Genomic DNA, 24,494 nt, shown 5'->3' on the forward strand with positions numbered 1-24,494 from the left:
CAGTGGCAAATCTGACAGGCTTCAGATTCCCCGGCGGAGGCAGCAGACATAGAGGAGGCGGGCTGTTTGTTGTTTGCTGTGAGGATGCTAGCCAGATGAATACCGGATGGACACTGGGAGGCAGAGGCAGATTTTGTTTTCTTGTTTTCCTCCTCTAAACCTAGGTGTGTCTTATGGTCAGGAGCATCTTATGGAGTGAAAAATACGGTAAGTAAATTCAAAGTTACTTCAGTTGTTAGGTCTGTGTTTTACTGTTATTTTTTAGTATATAGCTGTGATGGCGAACCTGTGGCATGCAGAGCCATGTCACCTGGCACGCACGGCATCGCCCGTTCCACTTCCGGGTTTCTGGCGCGCATGCACACGCATTGATCAGCTAGCCTTTGTGCCTATGGCAGCGCATGAAGTGCTCCCTTTTTGGCACTTGGTGCCGTGGGACAAGCAGGTGCTCCCTTTTTGGCACTCCGTGCCGAAAAGATTCACCATCACTGATATACAGTATAATATATAGTAAAGTGTCACCTAACAGTTAGAATGGAGAGCTATTTAATATTTCTATATCAGAAGTCATATTGGTAGGTCCTGGAAGTTTTTCTTGCTAGATGGCTGATCTACAATACATGGCTTCTTTATACAGTATGTCCTTCTTTTACAAAACAGAGATTTTTGCCTAGTTGAACATCAGCTACTCTAACTTATTTTGATTATAACTTAATTCAGTGATGCTGTTTAAATTTTCCTAAAGGCCATTCGACTTGATAAGTGCGACTTATCCCTATTTCCCCCCTGAAATTTCTGCTAATAAGAACAATTCAAATGGCCGTCATTTATAAAATTAATATGGCTACATTAAAATTTTGGTTTATAAAAAAGAAAACAAAATGTTGCTGGTTCCACTCAAAATTTATTAGTGGCACGGACATATAAGGTACGCATTATCATAATGTTCAATCCCATTACTACTAAACTTTTTATTATAGAATAAATTACTAAATGTCAAGGTTTGAAAAAGCAAAAAAAAAAAAAAAATGCAGAGCATGAGTTCCTTCTCTTTTTCTATGTTTAAGTAAGTTTGCTGAATTACATACGGCAATAAAAAGCCCTTAGCCCACAATTTAATACAGATGAAGTAGCCATATAGCAGTGATGGCGAACTTTTTAGGCACTGAGTGCCCAAACTGTGCATGCACGCATGCCCAGTTGTAAATCTTGATTACCATTTTACAAAGATATTTTTACCTGGACAACACACTGTTTAATTGAAGATAGAATTATTATATTAAAAAATAAAAAATTTAAAATTTAAAAAAAATTGGCTTTCCTCCTTGCTTATTCTTTCCTGTCTTTGCTACTTCTCTTTTGCATCGGTGCAATCATCTGCCTTCTCTTTCATATACCAATTCTATAGCTACAAAGATCAGAATGGTGCAAGGAATGGTTCTCCCTGTGACAAGCAAAAGTTGGACTGTGAAGAAGCAGGACAAAAAGACTATTGACACCTTTGAACTTTGGGGTTGGACGAAATTTGTGAGAATACAATGGATAGCCAAGAAAAGAAATGGATCATTGAACAAATCATGCCAGGGTTCTCACTTGAGGCACAGAGGACTAGGCTCAAATTATCTTACTTTGAACACATTATGCAAAGACACTTTCTCTGGAGAAAATTCTAATCTTTCTTTCTGGGAAAGTGGAAGGAAAGAGAAGAAGAGGACAATTAGCAACACGGTGGATGTTATAGGACACAATGTGGTGAACCTTTTAGGCACCAAGTGGCCAAAGTGCGCGCCTGCGCCCAAACTGCAAGGATCAGGTGCATGTGTGTGTGTACCCTGCACATGCACCAGCGCCCCACCCAAACTGCAAGGTGTGGGCACATGAGCATGCACCCTGTGCATGAGTGGCAGAAATCCAATGACCAGCTGGTTGGCAGGAGGTGTGCGCAGCACAGACCTGAAACAGAGCTGGGGCAATGGTGCATGTGCCCACAGAGAGGGCTCTGTGTGCCACCTCTGGCACTCGTACTATAGGTTCACCACCACTGTTATAGCAGTGGTGACATTTAGCCAGTTTTGTCCGGATCGCACAAATGCAGTAGCGATTACTGCGGGAGGCTCCACCCACCTGCCCGGACGTAATGCACGACTACTGCACACGCACGCTCACATTTGCAAACCGGTAGGGAAGGTAAGTGAATCCCACCTCTGTGTTATACGTCAGTGATGGTGAACATTTTCGACACGGAATGCCAAAAAGGGAGCACCTGCATGTTCCACGGCACCAAGTGCCAAAAAGGGAGCACTTCATGCGCTGCCATAGGCACAAAGGCTAGCTGATCAATGCGTGCACATGCGGGCCAGAAACCTGGAAGAGGAACGGGCGATGCTGTGTGTGCCAGGTGACATGGCTCTGTGTGCCACTTCAGGCACGCGTGCCATAGGTTCGCCATCACAGCTATAGGTAGTCCTAACTTAATAACAACCATCTCTTGACTAGACAGTCGTAGGGTGGTGCAACAGCCAAAACTTTAAGGACCAAAGCACCACTCATTTAACCCCATTGCAACTTCAAATAGTCACTGAATGGGTAGTCAATAAGCAAGGACTACTTATACAGAGGCAGTGCATGTAATGTAAAATGTGAGGGACCAGGTTAGGGACAGATTGTGATGGGGGAAAATCTATTTGTGTGATTGCTAGGAGTCCACAGTGACTTGATGGCACACATTAACACACTTTAGGGCAGTTCTTTGATGAAGCATAATAAGGAGGAAACTATTGCTTTAGCACATGATGCTAAGGATGAATTACAATAGGTTGGGACATGGCAGAAACCAGAAATGCTATTAGCCCATGTTAGTAGCATTGATAGATGTAGCTTAGTGATCTGTCCCCGTCCACACACACACACAAACACAGCCAGCCGAGGGTTAAGGAAGCACTTGGCACACACCCAGGTCTTTATCTCCAACTTGGCAGCGATATACACACCGTCTGCCAAGTGCTTTATTTCCACAGAAACAGAAAGATAATATACTCAGCGTACAAGAGTCCAACAAAAATAAATATTCCGCTCAGCAGTTTCAGACAATGTTCTAGTGACTATCCAAGGTTTATTTTTGTTCGTCACAGGGATCACTGGCCACCCACCCTCTATTATATAGTCTCTGGGGTGTGGTCCAGTGACTCAGTTCTAATCCCTAGCACGCCTCCTGAGCTGCTGCAATCGTTTATCACGCCTTCGGAGGCGTGCGTCCAGGAATGATGTCTCTCCTTCACTCTCATCCGAGACACCTGTCTCCCTGCTAATCTCCTCTCCCTCGGCCGGCACCTGAGACAGTGCCAGAGGGGAGGGGCCTGGAGAGGGAGGCCTGGCTGACTCCTCTTCCTCATGCTCGGAGCTTTCTTCCTCCGATGGGATAGGCTCAGAGGGCGGGGCCACAACACTTAGATAGATGCAAAGCTTAAACCATTTCAAACTGTAGAAAGAAAATTATATGTTTCTATTTTTCCTTGCATAATGATAATTGTTGTATGTGAATTGCCCAGGGGTGCTTAAGACTGGGCAGCCATACGAATCTTTGAAATAAATGAATGAGCAAATATGGTTGTCATTTCAAATTAGATTTGCCTAACCATTGGGTGTGACATCCAAAATCATATTTAAATTATGATTAAAGCAGAAAAACTTAATTCAAGGGTTATTCACTCATGATATCTGTATGATACGTGGATAAAAGTCTGTAGAGATTCTCAGTCATCGAGGTCAGGGTTTTCCCAAAGGTGCTTTTTTCAGAAGGCAACTGGACTTCCTTGTTTTTTACTTTAAAGACCTTTCGCTTCTCATCCAAGAAGCTTCTTCAGCTCTAACAGGATAGTGGGGAATGGAATGAATATAAATACTTCCATTCCCCATTATCCTGTCAGACAATGTTGTTGAATAACTCTTTTTCTTTTGGACTCCCTACCTATGCTGAGAAAACAAACACCATTTGCTTTTCCTCACCTGTTTTTCCCTGTGGTTTCCATCTTTGTACAAGCCCCATTGCTGCTGGCTTCTGTTCATGCTTGACATGTTCCCTTCTTAGTTTGTCCACTTGTGGTTTAGTTAGAAAGAAAGCATTCCTTGTATCACCCTTTTAGCAGAGACCTGTTAAAGAGAAATTCTAGTGTCTCATCAGTTCTGCAATCCAAGAAGGACCTGTTACCAGGACTGCAACCAGTGACTGGAGAGGAAGGGAGGTTTCCTGCCACGATGCACATTAATAAATCGGAGGGGGTTGCCTACAGTGGAATTAAGCAGAAAAGTCTAACTGGAGAGGCACAAACTGATAAACGCTGGTTTTGAGCCATCTTATAAAAAGACAGGCAGAAGATGCCTTTTCAGTGGACTGTGGATGAGGAAAGCTCTGAATCCTTGTCCTTGAGAAACTGTTAGTGACTTTTAAACTTTACATCTCAGGAATGCATCCCCCGAGTTCCTTGGCTACAATGAAAGTACAGGTAGTCCTCTACTTACAATAATTCATTTAGTGACCGTTCAAAGTTACAATGGCACTGAAAAAAGTGACTCATGACTGTTTTTCACACTTATGACCATTGCAGCATCCCTGGGGTCATGTGATCAAAATTCAGGTGCTTGGCAACTGACTCATATTTATGACGGTTGCAGTGTCCTGGGGTCATGTGATCACCTTTTGCGACCTTCTGACAAGCAAAGTCAGTGGGGAAGCCACATTCACTTAACAACCATGTTACTAATTTAACAACCGCAGTGATTCACTTAACAACCATGGCAAGAAAGGTCATAAAATGGAGCAAAGTTCACTTCATAAGTGTTTCACTTAGCAACATAAATTTTGGGCTCAGTTGTGGTCTTAAGTTGAGGACTATCTGTATATGTAATATTGGTTCTGTCTATGGAGATTTGAACAAATTTTCAAGTGAGCATTCTTCCAGGGGAAATGAAAAAGAAAGACAAAACAAATATTTGTACTAAAAACCAGCCTAGCAAGATGCAAGCTTGAGTAGTATGTGCATTTATGTCCCTACTCAAGGTGACATCATCTTCTATTTTCAGTAGTGGAAGTGGTTTCTACTGTTTTCAGAGTTGTCCATCTAATCAGCCCTCATCATCTTCTGTACATTAGCTTTCCTCAGATTTGTGCCCATCACACTGAGAAAGAGTGTGACTGAGAAATGCTGAGCTTCTGAATGAGATCCAGCACAAATAAATGAATGACTAAATAGAGGTATTGTCCCCAAGAACTGTATAGCCCTTTGTCACTGATTTGTCTCTGGTTCAATATTACTTTTCTGCAGTTCAAAGGTCCCCATTTCTTTTAGTCACAAGAATTTAACTACGTTAATATTGATGGCATTTCGATAATGAAAATGAATGAACATCACCCCCCCCCAAATAATTTGTGAGCAGGTAGCACCAAACTATGTTTTACATCTGCCTCACTATAATTTTCATAGTAACCAAGTCCTCATGAATGCATTAAATTTCTGTAAAAAAAAAATGGACAATTGATTTCCATTTCTTACAAAAGGATGACTATTTTTATTTCTGATCCAAGTCTTGTTCACAAAAATGTTCATGCTCTGAAGGACTAATGGTAGATTTTTCCAAGAAGAAAAAAAATACCTCCATTTAGATATAATTGAAAAACAAAGCACATACTTACCCACATCTACAAAATCTAAAGTGAAATTTGTTTTAATCAGCTATTCTAATTTCCAGATTCTAGAATTATGGCCAGACAACACAAGTGAAAGAGTGACAAATTATAGATTTATAAGATTTTTGAACCAAAATGGATAAAAACTTTCTCAGGAGATCCTCTATGTATGTATATTTAATTAGCTTTCCAATAATTATTTCCTAATATCTGTTTCCACTTATGTTAGTCTTTTGTGACAAATTCAGAGTTCCTAAACACAAAATCTTTTCTCACAATAGGGGTCTGAAGGCTAAAACATATGAAGAATGGTTGCAGGAATTGGGTATGTCTGGTTTAATGAAAAGCAAGGGTGTCATGATAGCAACTTGCCTTGAGAACTTGTGGGTGCTCCAACACTGGAGGTTTTTAAGAAGAGATAGGACAACATATATCTGAAATGGTATAGGCCAGGGTTTCCTGCTTGAGTCAGGATTGGACTAGAAGTCCTCCAAGGTATAATGATGATTGATATGATATTTCAGAGAGAAAACACAACTATAGAAAAGGCATGCCTTGTTAGATGACAGCCCTTAATAAATGGGACTGGAGCATATTTTTCCTGCCTAACCTAAAGTAACAGATAGAACAATGAAGTTCTTCAAATAACCTGGACTCATGCCATGTAGGTCTTTAAAGTAGCATTTTGAATTATATCAGGAAGCAAACTGAAAGCCAGAGCAACTCATGGAGCAAAGATGTTACATGGATATACCAAGACATGTCCATAATTTCCTGGATTCTGCACCAATTGAAGCTTCTGGATGTTCTTCAAAGGCAGCCCTATAGACAGCATAGTGTAGTAATTCATTCAGGAATGACCAAAGCACAAGTGACTGAATGCAGTACCTCAAGACTCAGGAAGTGGCCCAAAGACCCCTTGGCTTTTAACAGGAGCCATGAGTCCAGGAGCATTTCCAAAACAAACACCTCTAGCTGGGCTGGTGCAATTCCATCCAGAATTAAAGATGAGATATCACTGGATTTAGGAAGTTCTAACACCTAAATAGATCCCTGGTGGCGCAGCAGACTAAAGCACTGTTATTAACATCAGCTGCCTGCAATTACTGCAAGTTCAAATCTCACCAGGCTCAAGGTTGACTCAGCCTTCCATCCTTTCTAAGGAAGGTAAAATGAGGACCCAGATTGTGGGGGCAATAAGCTGATTTTGTATAAATATACAAAAGTATGAAGGCTATTGCTTAACGCATTGTAAGCCACCCTGAGTCTCCGGAGAAGGGCGGCATATAAATAAATTAAAAAAAAGTCATTCTATCTGTTAGGGTTGAGTTGAAGCTCATCTATCTCTATCCAGACCTCACAGCTTCCAGCCACTGACACTGAGCATCAATAGCATCAATTGACTAGCCTGAGCCAGAGATGCACTGTTGGGTATCATCTCCCTATGCTATCAAATTACTTCATCCAGAGCTTCCATATATATGTCAAAAATGAATGGAGTGAGAATTGAGACCTGAGGCACCCCACATAAGAGTCATGGATCATGGTATCAAAAGTCACAGAGAGATCAAGGAGAGATTGGATAGACACATTTCCCCATCCTGCTGCCTCTGGAAGTTATCCACAAGTGCAGCTAATCTGTTTCAGTCCCACATCCTGGCCTCGACCCATTTGGAAAAGATACAGAAAATCCTTTCTGGACCCTTTATAGCTACAAGGCAATCATATTCTTACTAGCTTTTCCTAAAAAGAGTAGGATACAGGATGATATTTATCTAAAACTAAATCTAGGGATGGTTTCTGGGGGAAGGGTCCTTCTGCCTCCTTAAGCAATAGCACAAGCAACCCTTCCCTCAAGAATGCATTCATCATCACCCAGATCCAACTACATATCATCTCATGGGCAGCCCTGGCCAGCCAGAAGGGTCCAGAACAACTCTGCATGACCAGCTTGACCTGGCCAGCTCAGCATTGCCAGCTTGCCACCTCTAAATCACCTCTGCCAACTCACCACTGCCAAGATGTCACAGGACAACTCAGCATGGCCAATTCGCCTTGGGGACAACTCACCATAGGCAGCCAGAGGGAAGGGCAGGAGGGTGAACAAGCGGGTGGGTAGAGTGTAGAGTGGCAATGGCAGTAGCTGGGGGCTTCCCATTTTCACACTCCCTGCTGCCACTGCACCGAGCTCCAGGCCATTCAGAGTTCAGTCTGTTTGATGGTGGTGACAGCATGGCAGGAGGTGGCAAAGATTGGATGCATCCGTTTTCACACTCCCGTCACCACTGTGGGATGTTCCATGGCAACAGCAGTGTTTGGGCTATTCAGGGTGGTGGTGGTGGGCAGGTCAGGAAGGAGAGAGATGGCAGAGGCTGGGCTCATCTCATTTTCACACACACCCTATTGCTGCCACCGCCGTGCCAAACTCCCCAGGAGCTTGGCACAGGAGCAGTGGCAGCAATGGCAGATGGTGTGAAAATGGGATACGTCTGGCTGCTGCCGGCTCCTGACCACCCGCTGAGCCCACTGCTGCCGCACCCGAGTGGCCCAAACACTATTGCTGCTGCCAAATAGCCTGAATTCTGAATGACCAGAGCTTGGCATAATGGTGGCAGCGGTGGTGCGTGTGTGTGAAAATGGAAGCCCCCAGCCACCATCCTTGCAGTGAGCTGTCCCACCCACTCTTTTTCCAACCCAGCTCTCCCTCCGGCTGTCCGTAACAAATTGTCATTCTGCAGAATTAGCCATGTTGAGTTATCCTGTGATAACTTGGCAACGGTAAATTGGCAGAGATGACTAGGTGGTGGCAAGCTGGCCGCACTGAGCTGGCCAAGCAGAGTTGCCTCTTTCCGAGCCAGAAGAGACATATATCCAACACTAGGTGGAGGAACCTAGACTTAACCCAAGCATCTTGTCCACCTTCAGACCTTAAAATAGGCCATTACAAAAATGACACTTCCAAATCTGCTCTATCAATTCTTTAGTTTTTCCATAATACCTTTAATGTTCACAAGGTTTTAAAGATGTACTGTACCTTTAGGATGAAGTGTGGCCCTGATTTTTTAGAAAACCTTTTTGTTGTGTCCTTATATGGGCATCCGCCGGTGGTTGGCTAATCCACTGGCGGGAAGTTTAAATGGATGTCATTGGCCAGCTAGCTTGCTGGAGCTGTATATAAGGAGGGCTCGGCAGCTCAGCCGGCAGTTCCGCATGAGATGAATAAAGTGCTGAACAGACCTCTGCTGAGTCGCGTCTTCTTTTCCCTGCGCCAATCTAACACTGGCGACGAAGGACACAAAAGAACTGACAGCATACCTCGTGGCACGATCGCCACCATCTATCAAGAGCTGAGTCACTTGAGCAAAGTCACTGAAACTGAACCACAGAACCATATCTGGACCACAGATCTCGCTGGCTCCGTTCGATCCTAATCAGGAGAAATGGAAGTCCTTCATGGTCCGGTTCAGACAATTCCTGGCGGGCAGCGGTTTCACCGACCTGGACGACAACCAAAAGCAAGCTCTGTTCCTGGCTCACTGTGGCTACGGGGTCCTGGAAATGGCCATGGATCTCGTGGCACCGAGGGACATTGAGCTGATGCCTTGGACCGAACTACAGGAAGTTCTGCAAGAGCATTACGCTCCAACCAGCACCCCATTGGCCAACCGGTTTGATTTCCACCAGCGGAATCAACTGGACGGCGAATCTGTTAAGGATTTCGTAGCTGCGCTCCAGACAATCGCAGCCAGCTGTGAGTTTGAGAACGTGGACATCCAACTGAAAGACTGGATCGTCTTTGGGATGAGGGACGTTTCGGTCCAGAAGAAACTCCTCAGCCTCAGAGAAGGTCTCACTGAGAGATGTGATCGAAGAAGCTACAGCAGCAGAATCGTCAGAGAGAGCAGCAGCCGCTATGAGGAGGTCTAAGGGGATCCACAAGATCTACAAGAGTCCCCAACCTTCATCAGACGAGACCACCATGGGGTCAGAGTCCGAAGCCGAAATGGCCATCCACAAGGTTCTCAGACCCCAACGGCGGGGAAACCCTCAAGATGGGGGATGAGAGGAACGCTGTGCCAGCTGCAATGGGGATCACGTGCGCGCCAGATGTCGCTGGCTGGATGCGACCTGCAGGCGTTGCAGGAGGAAGGGCCACATCGCTGAGGCGTGCAGAGTGGCAGAACTGGTCATGGAGACTCCCAGAACCCGCGACCGCGAGAACCAGAGATCATCCAGATGATCCCAATACCCCAGGCGCGAGGGAGAAGGCTACGCAAAGAGCAGAGGGGTCCATCAGACCACCATAGCGCACGCCGCTGCTGAGGGATCCAACAAGTTCCACATGACCGTCCACGTGGAAGGGACACTATGTCCCATGGAGATCGACTCCAGATTGCCCTATTCTATTATAGACTGGGTTCAGCTCAAGAAACTCAAGCCGCAGATTGCCAAAAGCCACCTCAAGCTGCTGCAAGCGAGATTGGAGGATTTTGGAGGCCATCCAATCGGAATCCTGGGAAGAACCAAGCTCGGAGTCCATTACAAAGACTTCTCTGGGAACCTACCCATCGCAGTCGTCAAGGAGACCAGACCATCCCTTCTTGGAGTGGAGTGGTTCAAGCCTCTAGGGCTCACCATTGGCGTGATTAATCAGATCAGACAGAGCGAACTCGACAAGCTCCTAGAGGACTTCCAGGACATCTTCAACGGGAGCCTAGGTAAATTTTTGGGAAAACCCATCTCATTCAATTTAGATACAACAATTACTCCAGTTCGGCTAAAGCCCCGCAGGGTTCCATTCGCCCTCCAGCCTAAAGTTGATGCCCAACTGGACAAATTAATTGTCCAGGGCATATTGGAGCCGATTGATCATGCTGCATGGGAGACCCCCATTGTGACCCCAATGAAGCATGATGGATCTGTGCGCATCTGCGCTGATTATAAATGCACCATTAACAGGGCATTACAGCAGAGCACATACCCAGTCCCAGTGGTGCAACATCTGTTGCATTTGCTAGGAAGTGGAACCATATTCGCAAAACTGGACCTGGCCCAGGCTTACCAGCAACTGCCAGTCGATGAAAAAACTGCGGAGGCTCGGACTATTGTCACTCACTGGGGTGCATTCAAATGCAACCGCCTCCAATTTGGAGTCAGCGCTGCCCCAGGCATTTTCCAATCGATGATGGAATGTCTTCTGCAAGGCATTCCAGGGGTGGTGCCATACTTCGATGACGTCTTGGTCTCCGGCCACTCGGAAGCCCAACTACTGGAACGGCTCAGGCTTGCCCTACAGCGGTTTCAGGTGAAGGGTCTAAGAGTCAGGAGAGACAAGTGCATCATCGGGGTCCAGGAGGTTGAGTTCCTGGGCTACCTAATTGATAGCAAAGGCATCCACCCCACCAAAAGTAAAGTAAAAGCAATTCACGAAGCTCCAGCCTCCAAAAACAAAGCAGAGATTCAGGCTTTCTTGGGACTACTGAACTTTTACAGTGTCTTTTTAAAAAAGAAAGCCACAGTTGCTGAGCTGCTCCATCGACTTTTAGGGAAGAAAAGACAGCTTTCCGGAACATCAAAAGACTACTCTCTTTGGACAGTGTCCTCATGCAGTACCATGAGACACTCCCCCTGTTTCTGACCTGTGATGCCTCGCCATATGGAGTTGGGGCTGTCCTCAGCCACCAACTTCCCAATGGATCAGAAGCTCCCATTGCGTTCTTTTCTAAAACAATGTCCACTACTGAGCGCAACTACAGCCAGCTGGACAAGGAAGCCTTGGCCATAGTAGCTGGCATCAAGCGTTTCCATGAATATCTATACGGAAGAGCGTTCACCATCGTGATGGACCACAAGCCACTGCTGGGACTCCTCGCAGGAGACAAACAAACTCTCACCTACATGTCGCCCAGGATGACACACTGGGCCATCTTCCTCACCGGCTACTCGTATAAGCTGATACACAGACCTGGCAAGACCATCTGCAACGCCGATGCCCTCAGCAGATGCCCCATCCAAGAGCCAGTGGAAGACCTGGCACCCACTCTCGGACTGTTCCATATTGATGATGACCAGTTGTGCCCAGTTTCATCCAACACCGTGGCAAAGCACACCCAAAGAGAAAAAACCCTCAGGCAAGTCATGTCCTGGATCTTGAGGGGCTGGCCAACGGGGAGAGTGGGAGAAGAGTTCAGTCCATTCGTTTGGAAACAACAAGAACTCTCCACAATGAAAGGATGCCTCCTCTGGGGCAACAGGGTGGTGATTCCCCACACCCTACAGAAGAAGACCTTGGAGACACTGCACAGTGGGCATCCTGACATCGTCAGGATGAAGGCCCTGGCACGGAGCTATGTCTGGTGGCCAACGCTGGACAAGGACATTGAGGAATGGATCGCCAGATGTGACCCATGCCAGGAGGTGAGACCGGCACCAGTGCAAGCTCAGCCAACGGAGTGGGAGACGCCCAGCAGCCCCTGGTCGAGAATACACGTTGATTTTGCAGGACCAATAGATGGCAAGTCTCTCCTCATCGTGATGGATGCTTTCTCAAAATGGCTGGAAGTAATTGCGATGCCCACCACCACGACGGAGTCCACCATCAGGGCACTCCACCGGCTGTTCGCCACACACGGCCTTCCAGACATCCTGGTCTCAGACAACGGCCCCCAGCTCACTTCCAAGACCATGGAAGCCTTCTTAGCAGAGCTGGGCATTAGGCACACCCTCATCACCCCTTACAGGCCGGCAGGAAATGGGCAAGCAGAAAAAATGGTGAGACTCACCAAAGACACACTCGCCAAAATGGGCACAGGAGACTGGCAGGAGAAAATTGATAAGTTCCTGTTCGCCTAGCACACCACTCCGCACACCCCCACAAAGAAGAGCCCGGCAGAGCTCCTGATGGGGAGAAGACTACGATCACCTTTGGATCGGCTACACCCCCCAGTACAATCCGCAGTGCCAACAAAACAATTCCCAGCCGCCGCAGACTCTCGGAATCAGAGATCCGGTCTTCGCGCTAAATTTCCAGGGCCCTCCGAAGTGGCTGAAAGGACTGATCGGGAGAGTGACCGGCCCGAGGTCATACGAAGTGGAGCTGGACGACAGACGAACCTGCAGGCATCACATCGACCAGCTCCAGAAAAGGTAGAGGGGAGTTGAGGAAGACCAGCCAGACAAGGTAGGCCTGCGCCACCCCGGCAAGGTAGACCTACACCACCCCGACGAGGTAGGCCTACACCACCCTGGCGAGGTAGACTGCCACCACCCCGACGAGGTAGGCCTACACCACCCTGACCGAGTCAACCCGCACCACCCCAATGATGCCAGCGACCACCACCACCCTGGCAGGGTCGGCTGGCGACAAACACCGCATCAACCGCAACCACAGCCGCAGGGACGCCCCACCATGACAGTCCGCCAGGGGCCTGGAGCACAAGCCGAAGAAGGGAGGAAAGAACCCAAGGACCTACCGCGGTTCAGCTGCCCAGCCCGGGTCCAAGGCGAACTTCAGTGGCCGAGTCTCCGTCATCCCGGCCAGGGAGAGGGACTCCGCCACCCGCAGGACAATCCAACAAACCCAATCGGAGGCACTAGGCAGGACCCAGCGCACTCGACGGCCGTGTTCAAGGCAATTCCACGTCGGGAACTAGAGAGGGCAGGAGCCCGACCAGTCCGGATTAACAACAAAGCAAGAACTGAACCATGCAGGTCAAGAAGGGCTAGTAGAAACCCCCCCTACCTGCACGACTACGTGACCTCCTTCAGCCACGGATTGACAGACTGAGAACTAGGAGTAGAAGCGTGTTGTGTCCTTATATGGGCATCCGCCGGTGGTTGGCTAATCCACCGGCGGGAAGTTTAAATGGATGTCATTGGCTGGCTAGCTTGCCGGAGCTGTATATAAGGAGGGCTCGGCAGCTCAGCCGGCAGTTCCGCATGAGATGAATAAAGTGCTGAACAGACCTCTGCTGAGTTGCGTCTTCTTTTCCCTGTGCCAATCTAACACTTTTCACTGAATATAGATTTCTAGACAGCAGTGTTCTCAGTCCAGCGTTCTGGTAAAATAATCTGGTTGATTGAGGAGACTTCCTAAGGACATAAACTCATTTTACTGTTCCTTCCTCCAAACAATGCCCTAGGTCCGTGATGGTGAACCTATGACACGGGGGCCACAGGTGGCACACGGAGCCATATCTGTGGGAACGTGAGCATTGCCCTAACTCAACTCCAGCGTTCATGCACGTGCCAGCCAGCTGATTTTGGGCCTTCTGGACCCACTGGAAGTCGGGAAATGGGCTGTTTCCGGCCTCCGGAGGTTCTCCAGAGGGATAGGGGAGACCGTTTTCACCCTTCCTAGGCTCCAAGAAAGCCTCTGGAGCCTGGGGAAGGTGAAAAACGGGCCTTCTGGGCTGACTGGAAGTCGGGAAACGGACCATTTCCGGCCTCCAGAGGGCCTCATGGTGGTGGTGATGGTGGCAGTTTTCACCCTCTCCAGGCTCCAAGAAAGCCTCTGGAGCCTGGGGAGGGCAAAAAAACGGGCCTACCGGGCCCACCGGCAACCTTTTTGCCGTTGAGTGCCAAAAGCAGGGGGAGTGTGGGCGGGACGTGAGGGGGCATTGAATTATGGGTATGGGCACGCATGCGTGTGACCCCCCCCCATGCTCCCCCGCTTTTGGCACGCGATGGCAAAAAAGTTAGCCATCACTGCCCTAGGTTAATTCAGTACATTGCACAAAACTATCACTTACTTAATAATCTCTTTTTGTATAACCAGAGTAGGCTTGTTAGGTTATGACATCTAAAACCATGATTTACAAGGGACAGTGATTGAATTCACATAATGCATTAAATCAAAACCATCCTAGCTTAGTATGATGTTTGAATGAGGTCTCTATAGGCAAAAGCTTAGTCACCCTTTGCATGTTGAGTTCCCATACTTTGGGCAATAAAGAGATAACAAATAATTATAGTATACCTTTTGTTCCATTTGTCCATAATCACATGGATTTTTGAAAATGAATTATTTGAAAACTATTACAGGAATATGCATAGAACCTTTTTATAGAAAAATATACTCCAACAGACTAGGTATAAACTTCAGCTGGTGTATTCTCATAAAATGTTCCATCCTTAGATTTAACTCACATTCTAATGGCGTAACACCTGCAAGTAGAGTTGTCTTGATGAAATCTGGCCAATCACTTTCCTGCATACACTTCTGTGCTCAGGCTAGATAATTCACAATTTCTTGATTTCAGTCCAATAAGATTATTATAGTCAGGCAGCTACACTAAGAATGATGACAGGCTTGGTTAATGTACATACTGTGTTAAGTCCTCGCTGTTACAACCTTCCCCGAAGCCAGCCATGTTGCTGCCCCGCTCCGATTGGCTAAAGCGCGAGCAGGAATATAGCGGGAAAAACGCAGCCCGCTTATTGGTTTACCCTGTCTGACAGCTCCCTATTTAAGCAGCTGTCAGGCGGCTACAAGTTGTCAATGTTCACACACGCGCGCACTATTGCCTTGTTCTCTGTTAGCATTCGGTTAGAAATAAGGCGTTTCCTCAAGTCTTGCCTCCGAGTACCTGCCTAGTTCTCCAGTTAGAACATGCTGTGTTACATATAGGGGTTTTTTATATGCATATTTGTGCTCATTACCTTAAACTTAACATAGAAACATGAGTATTTAGAGCTCTTACAATCAGCTCTTGCAGACACCATCCATTAGTTTTTAAAGCAGCTGTAAAAAATCTTGGCATATTATGCACTGACTCCACTGTTTAACACCCTACTGTAACAGAAACTGACCTGGTGTTGCTTTTACATACCTTTTCTGGGTCAAGGTCAAGAGAGAAAGATCGGTTGGATTTACCTAGCTTTGTTTTCCCATCTTCTGGCAGGAAAAGCAAAGTTGGGCACATGTTGGGCAAGTGTAGGCAAGTGTTTAGAACAATGGGTACTGGTATACTGCCAGGTGTTCTTAACTTTAATGAATATGTTTTGATTTTAAACTGTTAACATTTATGATTTTCAAATAATCAAGCCACAGTGAAATACATACTGTAAAAGTGTCCATCCTTCCATAATATGGCTTTCTCACTGAGGATTAAACTATAACCAATTTTGTTTCCTCTCTGATTGCTGAGGAACATTATATTGTTTGTGATGGCTATTTCTGAGTACAAGGCAGGGGTGAAATGCTCCCGGTTCGGACCGGATCGGGCGATCCAGTAACAATTGTGGCAGGTGATTCACAGAACCAGTAGCGATGGCGGCGCGAGGCTCCGCCTACCCGCTCAGGTGTCATTACTCCCTTTTAAAAAGTAAAAAAAAAAAGGCACTGATGATCACAGCTGTGGCACATGATCGACAGAGCCTTTTTTAAAACCTTTTAAAAGCATTTTTTACAATCTATTCGCCTGAATAGGTTGTTAAAAAATGCTTTTAAAAGGTAAAAAAAAGGCTCTGTCTGTCGTGAGGCACAGCTGTGATCTTCAGAGCCTTTTTTTAACCTTTTAAAAGCATTTTTTTTACAACCTATTTGTAGAGACCACACACACACAAAGGTTGAGGATGTATGTGGTAACTTTATTGTCTTACATAGTGACATTATATAGTTTGTTACTTTCAAGTTACAGCATACTTGGCAGAATATCATTGGCTCACAGAATCTTCCAGGTAACTTAAATCATAGTTTAATCATTACTGCTGGCTTAAGCACTTCTAATATTTGGCTATAATTAAAATCTAACACACATCCCACTTCCTCTCCTCCTGTTCCTCTTGTTTACAGAATTAGGGCCTTATCTTCTAATGTAATTTCCTGGCGCTTACGTGCAAGTAACCTTCCTTATCTGAGGTTTGCCATCCAAGATAGGAAAATCCCTGCACATATGCAGATTGCAGATTCCTACACCTATTCACCCGAATAGGTTGTAAAACTATGCTTTAAAAAAGTAAAAAAAAAAGTTGGCCACACCCACCGTCACATTAACCCCCCCAAGTCACGCCCACAAATGGGTAGTAACCACTGGTACAAGGACATATGCAGAACCCACAACCTACTTTGCATTCTTTTTTCAAGCTTGCTAGTGGAAGAAGAGTCCATTTTGGTGGGAGGAACTGGACACTGAATTGTCATCGGTGAAATGAAAGCACAACAAAGCAGTTGAGGCATAACCAGTAGTCAGGCACAACCACAGAGGGGAACGGGACAACTTGCCCTGGCCAACTCCTCGCAGCCTACTCGCTGCGGGACAATGCGCCATGGCCAACTCGCCATGGGACAACTTGGTGTAGGACAATGTAACAATTCTATTTCATTATTTAAAATAAATAAAAAATATTTTAATTTTTGCCATTCACATTTTATTCTGTTCCTCCTTTTGCATTCTTTCTTTAATGATTCTATTCCACCATTACTTGGATATTAGTATAACTCTTGTCCTGCAGCGAGTTGTCCTGTGGTGAGTTGTCTGTGGCAAGTTGTCTGTGGTGAATTAGCCATGGCGAGTTGGCTGTGGCGAGTTGGTCATGACGAGTTGGCCATGGCGAATTGTCATAGACCTTACCAGAGTGCGCCAAATTGAGCTTGAGTCTATTGTAAAATGACTGGTCCAAAACCTGCAACCCACAATTAAGATGACTCTTTCTATTTGCAGAAACTTTCTGTTTTGGTAGAGCAACCCCATTTTTGAAGAGAATAGCACTCCGCATAATTCCTTCTTCAGTCCTTGCCATCATATCCTTTATGGTTTTCAATGGAGAAACAGGTGGAGCCAGAAAGATACTCTTCTCTCTATATTTAGGCCAAACCCTGCTGGCAGAAAAAAACAATTTAAAAAGGGATCATATCCTTTGATTGTTCATTTCATAATAATAGTGTTTTGTCATACATGTATTGGTCAATTTGACATGGTCTCCCTTTGAAGATCATGGACTCTAAGTCCTGTGGAATAATCTGATTCTTTCCTCATGGGTTGAAACCTGATTTACAAGTTCAAAGATGTGGGCAAAATTTATTTACTATAATTTAACATATTTATATGGCTGCCCATCTACCAAAAATCTCTGGGTGGCAAACAAATAAAAGTAACAATAGAATCCATGATATTAAACAAATGGCATAAGAAATATAGCAATAATAGTCTTTTAAAAAATCTTAAACCATAACAGGTAGACCTGCACCCATATCAGAACTCCAATAGCTCCGTAAGAGCAGCGCCTGCGGGAAGAGCCAGACCATAGAAGTCTAAGAAAACAAATAATTCAGCTTACCCTTTCAACAAGTGAAGAAATATTTAATAGCTTGTTTGCCAATTGAAGCACTTTGTTATGGATTTTGTGCCAACCTAATTTGGAGAGAAGAGTCTTTATGTTTTAAAATAATGGCTAGATATAAATCTTTCCCATACAATGCACAACTTTATGGGGAAGAGAAAAAAATTCCCCTAGTGCAAGAACAAGATGTTTGCTGAAGAAATCCAGAGGCATCACAAAACTCTTTCTGAGAATGTATTTATTTATTAGATTCTTAATCCCATTTTTATTACTTTATAAGTAACTCAAGGTAGAGAACATACCCAATAATCTTTCTTCCTTCTATATTCCCTTCACCATCTTCCCTGTAAGGATGGGCTCAGAGAAAGTTACCGGGTCAGTCACCCAGATGGCTTTCATGGACAAGGAGGGTCTGGGTTAACCGGTCCAAACCGGCAGCAGCTCACCTCTGGTTGTGATAGGTCGGACACGACTTCGCGACTAACAACAACAATCTCCCTCCCTCCCTCCCCCCCATCTGTGTGTGTGTGTCTGTGTCTGTGTCTGTGTCTCTCTCTCTTGCAAGATCACACAGAGAAGAAAAAATGCCATACCCCTTATCATCATAATATTAATTTAGCTTTGGCTTAGTATACTCTGGACTCCAGGAGATTGTAAAACAAGATTTATTGCACATCACCTTGGAAGAGATTGATTTCAGAATAAACATTTGCAAGACACCCTTTTATCTTTATTAAATTGGGTTCAGAGATGTGATTGCCACATAACCAGGAGATGCATGATGGCAACTACTGTACTTTGCTTCTATGAGTGCTGAAAATTCATCTCCAACTCCATTGGTAGGTGACTTCTGTCCACACAAACCATCTCCAGAAGTAACAAAAAGCGGTCTCTGGACGACCTGAGCTGGAAAACCACTTACACCAAGGAGACACAAAACTCAACCCTAAAGTCCCAGTATCCCTTTGGAAGATACTCCACATATCTCCACATTTTAGTTTATGCTGGGAAAGGTGGAAGGAAAGAGAAGAGGAAGAAGAATCAGTAAGCAAGGTGGACAGTAGTGATGAGTTGAGAAGACCTGAAAAACCAGGTTGGGGGACAAATCATAAGGGAGAAAATCTAGATACGTGGTCACTACATGTTAGGAAGAGTTGATGGTACATAATCAACCTGTCGAAAGAAAAGATGAATATGAAAGGATCTGTAGAGTGGACAGCCACTTGTCTGAAATGGTATCAGGTCTCCTGCTTGAGTGTGGGGTGGGGGGGGGTTTGGACTAGAAGACCTCTAAGGTCCCTTCCAGTTCCATTCTGATTGATTAATGATTGATTGAAATGCCTAAAATCACTGGGATTGAATCGAAAGGGGTTCTTTCTAGTGAGATAAGGACGGAGCAGCAAAGATACTTGGGAGTGACTTGCCTTTATTAGTACAACTTTAACCGTCCAAATGCAGCAAGCGTTCCCTTCCACAGACCTGTTGCCGACTCCTGATGGGATGATTCAGCTCTTACGCTGACTCAGTCAACGGGCTGGGAAACCTGAAGACCGGGCATCAGTTCAGCCTGAATCAGGAAGGCACCACAATGTTGGGAGACGGTCGCACAGGACAAAAGTGAACATTGTGAACAAAGTGAACATTTAGTGGACATTGTTGTGAGCCGCCCTGAGTCCGGCTGGAGATAGGGCGGCATATAAATCTCATACATACATACATACATACATACATACATACATACATACATACATACATACATACATACATCGGATTACAAACCAGGGGCGCGAACTCCAGCCGCTGACTTTTAAATCTGAGCCGCTTTAGCGAGAAGTGGGGGTGAGGGGGCGCGTGGGAAGGGGGGAGCGGTCCCATTCCCGCGATCCCCGGCAGATTGAAAGCAGTCGCGCGCCCGGGCGAGGAAGAGAGGCGGGTTCCGACGACACAGGGTCGGGCGAGCCCCTCCCTTTCTTCGCACCTCGCCATGCCTTGGTTGGGAGGGGAGGCGGTTATAATCCATGGCAGGTTTCGCCTTGACCTCTTCCGTCGTGGCTGAGCGTCCCTTCGGCAGAAGTCGTGACCATGCAGTGCTGGCCGAGCCTGGTGATGACCCTGAGCGCCCTGATGGCGCTTTTGGGGGTGCTGCACTTGTGGCTCTTTCGTCACCAGCCCACTTACTACGGGAAGCACGAACCCCGCCAGTCAAGGCCGGGGGAAAACCCCGCCGCGAGGACCCCGCGCTGCACCCACCTGCCGTCCCGCTGCGCCTGGTTCCTCCAGGAGCTGCCTTCCTTCCTGGTGCCCGCGCTTCTGCTGGCGCTGCGCAACCCTCCGCGCTTCGCGCCGCTGGGCTGCAGGCTGCTGGGTGGCATGTTCTGCGGCCACTATTTCTACAGGTACCTCGCTTGGGAAGGAGGTCGGGCTGGAAAGAGGAGTGGAGAGGAGAGCGCGCCCATCTCCCCCTGCGCCGCTTCTGTAAGCGGATGCGCCGGATTTTCTCTGCTTGCTATTCTAAGCCTGAGGCGAATTCGCCTAGTTAGGTATTGCGGGGCGCGGAGCGGACGGGGCGGCAGTAGGGAATGTCCAGTCTCCTAGGCGCTTCTTACACACCCTGATCCTTTTTACCGGGGTGGGGTGGGAAATTGAGTTCCAAGCGCCCTTTACGCGAGTACGGAACATGGAGAGCTTCGAGCGGCTTCCTCTTCTGCCCTGGAGTGGCGATCCAAGTGAATTCTTTCTTTGGAAAGAATTAAAACTTTTTCGCTTCTTTCAGGATTGACTCTCCGCGCAGATTTTTTTTTTGGGGGGGGGGGGGAGAGAGGTGAGGCGGGGGCAAGGCAGCGGGAAGTTCGTTCTTTGCAGTTCCGCAAAAGGCGCCGAGTTTTGCGAGGGATTCTTCGGTGTGCAGGATCGCAGCCTTACAACTCGGTGGGAATTACGAGGCTGTTATTGAGAAGTCGCCGTTGTTCCGTTGCTCAGGTCAGATTTTGAGCTCGGTTTAAGGCTCGTGTTGTTTTTCAACCGGCGGAGCGAGATTGAAGTCTTAGCCAAAGTAAATTCCAGTAAAAGTTTGTTTACAGAGTAACATTTTCTAGTCGACCTTCATTCCCGGTGACTTCACTGCCAGGTTTAGTGGATAGGATCCGCAGTTCCTGCAAATAGTATTCTCGAGTAGCTGAAATGATGATGCTTTGCATCATCTTATGGGTTTTTTTTTTTTTTTTTTAAAGAGAGCAGTCTAAAAATATCCATACATGTAGAGAAGTCTTAGTCTTTTCTGTCTCCTGCAATTTATTGCAATAAATGTTCAGCTTCTATTTTTAAAAACGAGGAATGAGGAAGAAAGAAGATATTAAAGCTATTGATGGAACAGCTTGCTTTCCCTGGCATACTAAGATCTTGATACCATATGAAACTGGTTTTTGTACTTCTAACACTTTATTGAACGATTTACACCATTCACCTTTTATGTCCCGTGCCCTTTCAGAGCCTCAGCGCTGTCTTCCTAATCCTTTAAAATCTTTTTTAAAAAACGATTTTATTTTTTATATACTATATTTTCATTCATACATTAAAACAACAGCCTGGTGGCGCAGCAGACTAATAGCCTGTTATTAACATTCAGCTGCCTGCAATTACTGCAAGTTCGAATCTCCCCAGGCTCAAGGTTGACTCAGCCTTCCATCCTTTCTAAGGTAGGTGAAATGAGGACCCAGTTTGTGGGGGCAATAAGCTGACTTTGTATAAATATACAAAAGTATGAAGGATATTGCTTAACGCATTGTAAGGCGCCCTGAGTCTCCGGAGAAGGGCGGCATATAAATCAAATTTAAAAAAAAAAAAAAGTGCCAGAATAAAAATGTAAAAATATAAGTTTCTTGAACAAAATTCCCAACCAAAATTCCTGTGAAGGATAGCCAACCCCAATGTATCCTGCAAGACGTGGACTACAATTCCCACAATTCTCATCTAGCAACGGGGCTCTAGGTTTTGTAGGAGTTGAAGGAGGGGTTGGAACTACCAAGTTTTTTGTTCACCACATTTGTAGATTTATCCATGAGTGTCCGTGTGTAGAAAATCCTACTGGTTCTGCTCCTGTTGTGAAAGTGGATTCTTCCATATAGGCAGAAGGAGGGATTAGATCAGAGGTCTTCCAACCTGGCAGATTTAAGACTTGTGGACTTCAACTCCCAGAATTCTCCAGCCAGCATAGCTGGCTGGAGAATTCTGGGAGTTGAAGTCCACAAGTCTTAAATCTGACAAGTTTGAAGACTCCTGGATTAGATGATCTTGAAGGGCTATTCCAATCTTTACACTGTTTGATTCAGTGGCACCTGCTACCAAAATACCCTCTATGTACAGCAGCAGTTGTAATAGCTTTGCAGAAGAATTGTAACTGCCATTTTAAGGCCATATTGTTATAACACTCACTTGGAAGTTGCCTCTTTTGAAAGACAAGCGGTTGGCTTGGTGTAACATCTCCGATATAGTTACTTTGAAAGGGCAAGTAAAGTAAAACCTTTAATGTGTGTGTGTGCCAAAGACACACTGTGTAAATGTCATGTTACATAATTTCATTAAAAAGAGATTAAAGGTGATATAATTTTTTGTTATTAACATTTTAATATTGATGAAAATATTAAAATGAATGTTTCTAATTATCCTTTATAATTGGTTTTGGAAGATACAGCTTATATTCAGCTATATAAAAATATGACATTTGTGCTGGCTTTTTAAGGTTAAAATAAAAGTATGGTATTGACAGATGCAGGATTCAAATGTATAAAGTTGTGTAAAATGTACATTTAACAAAAATGGCCTAGTCTAGTGTAAGAAGGGAGAAAGTCAAAGAAAGCTAAGGGTTAATTTAATGACAATGGCTCTCTACAATGCAAGTTGATTTGTGGTGTGCCAGTTCTCTTTCACCCAATTCTCTGGGAGCTGAACATGATTAAGAACGGAGTGAAGTCTCTTTAGAGAAGCGCTTCTCAATCTTGGTAACTTTAACATGTGTGGACGTCCCTTTGCTGGCTGGGGAATTTGGGGAGTTGAAATCCATACATCTTAAGGTTATCAAAGATAAGAAACATTGCTTTTTAGAGGTTCTTCTGGGGCTCATCCACACAGCAGCTCCAGGTCTCGCCGTTTCATCAGAATAAGGAAGATACTTAGGGATGATTCACATCTTGGCCAGTGTTTCTTTTCAGCTTTACCATTGGACAGAAGACATCGAAGCATTGCCAGGCGGACAAACAGGTTTAAAAACAGTTTTTATCCATGGGCTGTCAGACTCCTGAATACAATCACAATCACTCCACGTACATATGGAAACGTATGACTGTTCCCCCCCAATTATTTGTATAAGGATTATTCTCTATACTATAGGAGAGAGAGAGAGAGAGAGAGAGAGAGAGAGAGAGAGAGAGGGAGGGAGAGAGAGAGAGAGAGAGAGAGACCATCTTATTTGTCTCTTGAGAAACCTATATGTGGGTCAAAAAGCAACAGTGAGAACTGGACACGGAACCACTGATTGGTTCAAAATTGGGAAAGGAATCCGGCAAGGCTGTATACTGTCGCCCTGCCTATTTAACTTATATGCAGAGCACATCATGAGAAAGGTGAGGCTAGATGAATCAAAAGTTGGAATTAAGAGTGCCAGAAGAAATATCAACAACCTCAGATATGCAGGAAGCGAAGAGGAACTAAAGAGCCTCTTGATGCGAGTGACGAAGGAGAGTGCAAAAGTTGGCTTGAAACTCAACATTAAGAAAACTAAGATCATGGCATCTGGCCCTCTCAATTACTGGCTAATAGATGGGGAAGAAATGGAGGTAGTGACAGATTTTATTTTCCTGGGCTCCTAGATTACGACAGATGGGGACTGCAGCCAAGAAATTAAAAGACGCTTGCTTCTGGGGAGGAAAGCTATGGCAAATCTAAACAGCATACTGAAAAGCACAGATATCAGCCTGCCAACAAAAGTGTGTATAGTCAAGGCTATGGTTTTCCCAGTTGCAATGTATGGCTGTGAAAGCTGGACCATAAGAAAGGCTTAGCGCCAAAGAATTGAGGCCTTTGAACAATGGTGCTGTTGTGACCCAGGCCCAAGTAGGTATTATCAGATGCAATCAGTTTGAAACAAACAGACTTTATTAGAGCAGCTGAGAATTAACTCATTCTCAGCATAGTCCAAACTAATTAAAAACAAATTCTTCATAACACAATTTTTCAGCCTTATCACCAACCTTGGTCTAATTAGGCAACCTGCCAAAGGCTCTTCTTGGCAAAAATTCAGAAGCAGTATTGCTGACAAGAGATAAATGCAGCAAGACAAGAAACAAATCTATCAACATTGTTTTCCAACAAAGAGCCCAAGAGCCATTGCTGGTCTCTTAAGCCTTATAGGAGAGGCCAATCATCTCTTGGCCCTACTCCCGAGTCGTCCTTTTTGCTTTAGCTGCTCTTGCCTTCTGGCAGCTCTTCTCATGCGTGCACTAGGAACAGGCTCCTCCTGCTCCTTTGCCTCTCT

The 24,494-nt window shown here is 45.5% G+C and overlaps 1 protein-coding gene and 1 long non-coding RNA gene across 2 annotated transcripts in view; one reads left to right on the plus strand and one right to left on the minus strand.

The window, feature by feature from the left end:
• Positions 1–17,040: 17,040 nt before the first annotated feature.
• Positions 17,041–20,379, minus strand: LOC139321640 (uncharacterized). The gene is made up of 3 exons (XR_011600809.1): positions 20,216–20,379; positions 19,411–19,532; positions 17,041–17,501 (listed from the first exon to the last, which is right to left on the minus strand). It is a non-coding gene; the product is annotated as an uncharacterized lncRNA (long non-coding RNA).
• SRD5A2 (steroid 5 alpha-reductase 2) overlaps positions 20,048–24,494 on the plus strand; it is a 28,083-nt gene continuing 23,636 nt past the window's right edge. The window contains exon 1 of the mRNA XM_070950418.1: positions 20,048–20,361. Within this exon, the coding sequence (XP_070806519.1) occupies positions 20,048–20,361 (314 nt within the window). The remainder of the gene's footprint in view (positions 20,362–24,494) is intronic.

The sequence above is a fragment of the Pituophis catenifer genome, unplaced genomic scaffold (genome assembly GCF_029215685.1).
Source record: "Pituophis catenifer annectens isolate HBS135680 unplaced genomic scaffold, rPitCat1.0.hap2 SCAF_1, whole genome shotgun sequence".
Taxonomy (NCBI): domain Eukaryota; kingdom Metazoa; phylum Chordata; class Lepidosauria; order Squamata; family Colubridae; genus Pituophis; species Pituophis catenifer.